General features: G+C 47.9%; 1 protein-coding gene across 3 annotated transcripts in view; it reads left to right on the top strand.

The window, feature by feature from the left end:
- STOX2 (storkhead box 2) overlaps positions 1 to 6,089 on the top strand; it is a 36,145-nt gene extending 30,056 nt beyond the window's left edge. For 2 of the 3 annotated variants that reach the window (XM_014531411.1, XM_005883862.2), the window contains one exon: positions 1,798 to 6,088. Coding sequence is in view for 1 of the 3 variants with exons in the window: in XM_005883862.2 (XP_005883924.1) it covers positions 1,798 to 1,993 (196 nt within the window). In the remaining 2 variants the exon portion in view is untranslated. Of the gene's footprint in view, positions 1 to 1,797 lie in introns of all 3 variants that reach the window. The other variant, XR_001360117.1, reaches the window with a different exon arrangement.
- Positions 6,090 to 6,351: the final 262 nt, after the last annotated feature.

Raw genomic sequence — 6,351 nt, 5'->3', positions numbered from 1 at the left:
TTCCTTCCTTCCTTCCTCCCTTCCTTCCTCCCTTCTTTCTTTCTTTCCTTCCTTCCTCCCTTCTTTCTTTCCTTCCTTTCTTTCTTCCTTCTTCCCTCCCTCCCTTCCTCCCTCCCTTCCTTCTTTCCTTCCTTCCTTCTTTCCCCTCCCTCGTATTTATTGTGAACCTATACTGTTCTATACTTCTTCGCTAGGCATTGGGGAAGGAAAAACTGGTTGGATCCCTTTCCCAAAGGAACTTATAGACCAGTCCCTCCCTTCCTTCCTTCCTTCCTTCTTCCCTCCCTTCTTTCCTTCCTTCCTTCCTTCCTTCCTTCCTTCCTTCCTTCCTTCCCTCCCCTGACTGTGCCTCGGCTGTAGGGCTGGCAGCCTCCAATGGGCTTTCTTAGGGAAGGGGCCAGGTAAGTGGAAAGCCCGGCACTTCCATCCCTGTAGTCCTGGCGTGCTGAGTATTCTGTAGGTCGGCCCAGATTGGCCATAGGCACAATGGAGGAACTTCTATAAATGTCTTACCCGTCTGCCGGTACCCTCTCCAGTCAAGGAATGTCTAGCTGTCTCTTTGGTAGTTGACAAACATAGTTTCTTTTGAACAGTGAACTCTTGGCTCTTTGATGAGAAGCAAACTCAAGGCCACAAGGGGTTAGGATGAAGTAACCTGTTAGTAAGGGCTGCCAAGGTCTAGGGTTCAGACAGAATTGCCATCAGTTTTGGAGGAGACGGGGAGACAGTAGATGCCCACCATTGCCCTTTGACCTGCAGGCCAGCTTCCGCAGGCGTAACTCAGTCCTGGGACCAGCTCTCATCAAATGTTTTCTAAACCTTGACTCTGTCCAGGAGGATGGGTGTTTTGAGCATCCTGATGGTTTCTTCTGTCTCTTTATAAGCTGGTAAGTTTCTTATTACCATTGGAGGACCTTGAACATGGGCGTCCATTCAGTTCCCATCAATCAGGCCAAAAAACCTTATTCCTGCTATTGCTCCACACATTTGGAATCTTTAAATGTTCTAAATCTCTTGGAGCAATAAACTAGCTTCTGGTATTTCTAACTTAGAACAATGAAGAGAAACCAAGATACTAAAGTCTTTAGGTCACCTCTATTCTCTAAGAATCCTTTAAAGTATAAAATATTCCTACCAAAAGTGCATGTGTGTGTGTTGGGGGTGGGGAGGTGCGCGGATAAATGTAAACTTCACAAACGAGTAACATCTAAGATTCCTCCTCTGAAAACATAATGTATTTTCTCTGAAGTGTGAACATTTGACACAGAGGTGTGAAGGTGTCTACAATGAACTTTATTTCCACCAGCGCAGCAGGTTAGCCACTGGTGAGCTTGAGCTCCGCCAACGTCAGAATCTGCCCGTGGAGAATGCAGACAGAACCGTTAGGGTACAGTTACCGACCTGGTAAAGCAGCAGTTGTACCAATGAGTTCCCAGCCTGAAATGAAATCATTACACATGTATATTTACGAGTATTGAAAAAACAACTGATGCGACAGCTAGAGATCACATTGAATGCTGAAGGCGTTTCCTCGAATGGGACAGGAGGGGAAGGCATTTAGAGTGCACGTAGCTGTAGAGGACCCTTCCTGCCTCGGGCTGCTGGTTTGCACACGTGTGCGCCGCTGCTGGGGCCGTGCAGGCGCATGTGTAAATGATCAGGGGGAGGTGGTCTGTCTGTGACATTCTGAGCCCACGGAGGAAATCCATTAACGCCATCGTTTGCTCTTCCTCTGGAATCACTATGTAATCATTTATGTTCAGAACCAAACAAAACCAACCCTCTTTACTCTTTTAGCACTCGGGAGAGCCTGGCCTCCAACACGTCGAGCATTGTTGAAAGTAACCGTCGTCAGAACCCTACCTTGAGCCCGGCCCATGGCGGCGCCGGCCCGGCCTTCAACTTCCGAGCAAGCACGGACCCCCCGACAAACGAAGCTGAGAAATTACAGAAACCTTCCAACTGCTTGCAGGCTTCCGTGACGAGTGTGTGACCGTCGTCGGGCCTCCGATCTCCATCTCGTGCGACACGGCCAAGTTTACGACACTGGGACTGATGTTTACATCTTCGGAAAGACAAGCATCTCAACCACAGTTTTGGTGTTTACTTAAACTGTGCTGCTAAGTAGGCTAGAGCAAAACACAAAAGTCTTTCTTTCAGAGTATTGCTTTTTCTTCCCATGTATGGCTCTGTAGCAACAGAATAGCAGTAGGGGTGATATGTACACTTTTGCTTCACTAATTGTAACTGAGCACACATAGGAAAGTCTAGACACTGTCAGTGTAATCTGCATTTCCAATGTCATGCCGTTGCCAATGCCATTTTCAAATGCCACAGGTGCGTGTTGCTCCCAGTCTGTGGGCAGATGGTGCCACAGAACTGCTTCTTGACACTTCCAAACAAACAAACAAAAACAACGAAGCCACCACAAAACGTCCAATGCCAGGGCCCGCGGGGAGGGAGATCCATGCCAAACAGCCGAGGAGGGACCCAGCCCCCGGTGTGTGAATCGCTTAGGCACCCGTCATTTCCTCACTGTGAGTTTTCGTGGCTCGAGGTTGCAGGAGCCCGTGGAAGTGTGTCCGAAGGGGTCGGGATGGAGGTCCTGGGAGTGCGTGTCGTCAGGATTTTGTTTTTCAGTGTCACAGATGCTTGTCTGAGTGTTCACCTTCCACAATCACCAACAGGAATATAGGCCTTTGGATCTGAAGTGGGTAGAAAGGCAGGAGCCCCCAGCCTGGCTGGGCTCGGCACTCCTGCTGGAAGAGGTAATGCGGACTCGACTCCTAGAAGAGGTGTGAGTCGGAATCTGTGAGGCTGGGAAAGGGATGATGAGCCTATCTTACGATAATAGATACGATAATTAGTTTGTTTAAAAGCAAAATGTTCTTTGTGATACAAATGAAGAGTATGGCCTGGGGATGTTATTCTTTCTAATGGAAGGACATAAATCTATTTTATGTAGTTTTAAATAGAATGCCTAAATTAGGCGGTGGGAGATAATTTTTAGTGGTTCTAGGAAAGAGCAGAGTTAGGGAGAGTTGAACTTCAGGCCTTTTATTCCTGGGAAGATGTCTATAGAGAAAACTTTAAAAGTAGTTTTTGATCAGAGGTATACATGTGCCCATGTAACGAACAACGGAATGTGCTCATTCTGCAAATGTGGTATAATTCTAACTTGTACTCCCCTTAAAATTGACCAGAAAAACCATTATGCATACATGAACTATGCCAGAGTGATGTTTACAGAGACTGTGTAACCGATTTCAGGAGGCATGTTGAGGTGGATGTGCGGCCATCAGCCCAACTTACTTCGAGATGGTTTGTTCACATTTGGCTTTGGTTTACACTGTCACGTTGAATGCAAAGAAGCCGGGCGGCGGCAGAGGGATGACAAATAGTCAAGCTTCAGCCTTCCGGGAAAGAGATTTTCCCAGGGCCCTGCGATTTATTTTATGGGAACAATGGAATCAAGCTGTAGGTAATGGGAAAGTATTTGCAAAAGGGTTACAGATGACGCAAGTAAATGGTCTGACCAAAAAAAAAAAAAAGAAAGTTTATTTAGTTCCGTGGCATGTGATGTTTGGAGCCATAAAATACATATCCAAAAATAAATCCCAGATCCAGCCAGCGGCCTGGCGTTGGTGAAGTGCCCCTGCCCCGGGTTAGGCTGCATCTGCGGCCCGTTTAGGGGATGCAGGCGCATACGCGGCCGGACTGGTTCTTGCAACATGTGGGCGCTCCCTTGCGCTTCTTCAGATACTTGGAAGTTGCGCGGGGAACCGGACGCATCTGGGCAGTGTAGGCTCCTTGTCTGTGCTTAGGGTGAAACCTAAGTACCTGCCTCGGTCAGCTCCCACACCACGAAAAGGCTCCCGTCAGTCGGCGTGCCATGTCATGCCTTATTTCCTCCGAGGCATGCCCGGATGGCTCAGCAAGGCACTCTCTCTCCCCGCTTAACTATGTCCAGAAGGAAGGATAATGTCTCTAAGAGACTCCATTCCGAGTCCGTTTCCTTGGGGAGCTGTCTACCATACAGTTACTAAATTCTTCTGTCTAAATTCCTCCTCCCCCACCCCCCCCCACCCAAAAACCCTGCTCTCAAGTGTTTACCATACACTCAGTTCATAAATAACATAACCATTGAGACAGCCCACCAGCCTCCGGCTGATCCTCTGAGAGTCGCCATCATCTGAGTCAAAGGCTGGATGACCCAGAAAAGCAAGCAAGACCTTTAGAAGCTTTAAAATAGGAATTTATCACTATTTCGCAAGAAATCGGTTTACAGAAAACATTGTTCCAATAAAAGTGTACACTTTCTGCCTGATACTATGGGGTAATTAAAAAAAAACAAAAAACAACTCCCTTAGACCAGCAGCCATGAGCGTAGAAACGATGGACTTTAAAGGTGATATGATGTCCCAGGTAGACGCAGCCCCGTCTGATCTCTCCAGGCTTCCTAAAGGGGGGAGGGAGGGGCAGGAAGCACATTACAGATGTGACCCAGGATGGTCCACAGCGAGGCTCTCGGGGACCAAGCTTCGAGGACACCCTTGTCCTCCGGGGAAATGCTAGCTTTGTGTCCACGGCTGCGTATAGAGGCTTCACTTAAGAGCTTGTCATCCGAAAGGTTTACAGAATCGAATCCGGTTGAATCTCTGTGTAGCGTTCAACGTTAAAGGGTCAACCCATCTGTTGGCATTTTGCACACTTATGTATTATTATGATGCAGCATATTACTTTATGGTAATTTTTATTTTTGCATATAACTACCTCCATAAATTTGATGAAGCGGCAGCCGTGCGTTGGTGTGTATCGGTCAGAAAAGCGGAGTTCAGGCCATGGCGTGGTGTGTGTGTGTGTGTGTGTGTGTGTGTGTGTGTGTGTGTGTCGGCGATCGCCTCCGTGGACTCATGACTTTCTCATCGCCATGGTTTCCTTTCGCGGCATTATTTCACTTTCAGATGTAAGCCTGTCTCCTCCCCTCCCCACCACAGCCCACTTGGTTTTGTGATGAATGGGAGGAAGTTTAATTTTCTTGTCTCCCTGCCCCGCCCCCCATTCTTGCTAAAAGTTCTCCCTGGCAAAGAGCCAATTGGTAAACATAACGTAGCAAGCGATTTACTCCTATAAAAATCTGAGGTGAATTCTAGGTTTTCAGTAACCGAAGACACACAAGAAATGTGGACTGCGACTAGGGAGCACTTTGGTCCTCTCTGCCTTCACCACATGCTGGCGTATCGAGCCCAAACGTCCCTCCCGTGAGAAGAGCTGTGCTGTGTGCCCACAACTCCTGTTCCATAGGTTGTATTCCATTTTATATATTTGTACATCTCAGGGGACCTAATTAAGGGCGGGCACCAAATACAGAAAGTGGATTGGAGAGCTGAAAGGCGACTAGCTGGGTAAAGATGGAAAAAAAAAAAATGACCACTTCTCTGACTTCGGGAAGCAGACATTTTTTTAAAAAGGGAATCTGGGGTAACAATGAGCCAAACACCAGCTGTTCCCAAGTCTCCCTTTCCCACAAGCCGGCCAGCATTTCTAAAATGCAAATCTCAATTCTGTTGCAGTCACCTCGGGGAGAAAAAAAACCCTCTTCGATGACAACGAAAGCATCGTTCCTTTTTTAGGCTGGCACAGCTTTCTCAAGTTCCACCCAGGAAAACCACTTCTCACCACAAAGTGTACTTGAAAATAAGTTTCCAGTTCAAATGGTAGGCCTATCGCTCACCCTACTATCGTGGCGATGTTCTGGAATGGCTCAGTGTATGCCATGGGCAGTATTTTGGAGCTTGATTAGAATCCAACCCCGACCTGTAATGACTGCACATTCATGTCGGGGTCTCAGTGCTTCCAAAGCGTGCGGGTTCACAGACAGCTCCCCACGCGGGTCCTCTGTGCCGTGCCCGTACTTGAAGCGAACACACGGAAGGAGTGACAGACGAGATGACCCAGGACACAGTGGCAGCTAGAGATGATCTCTGTTCTATCTGTTGGATAGACCATCCCGAGCAATCACCCAACACAATGCGATTTTTTTTTCTGATGTGTGCTAATAAAGTCAAAGAAAAACGAATACAACTTTCCACCGTTGTCCACTTTCATTCAAAAAGTTCAGGGCGCTGGGAATGTGACGCCTCCGTACACCTTCCTGGCAGCGATTTATGAAGGGGGACGTCCATTCGGCCCATTCTGGTGCCACTGCGGTCAGCGGTAGGTCTAGACACACGCCCGTGTTTGCAGTTGCCTATCGGCTCCGTGATTCCTGTGCTAAAATGCCGTCTTTCAAGGAACACGGCTGCTCCGGGCTGGGGAGGTGCTGAGGCGGAAATTTCAGTGAAGAACTGT

This window comes from Myotis brandtii, unplaced genomic scaffold (genome assembly GCF_000412655.1).
Source record: "Myotis brandtii unplaced genomic scaffold, ASM41265v1 scaffold802, whole genome shotgun sequence".
Taxonomy (NCBI): Eukaryota; Metazoa; Chordata; class Mammalia; order Chiroptera; family Vespertilionidae; genus Myotis; species Myotis brandtii.
This window is presented reverse-complemented; position numbering and strand designations above follow the sequence as displayed.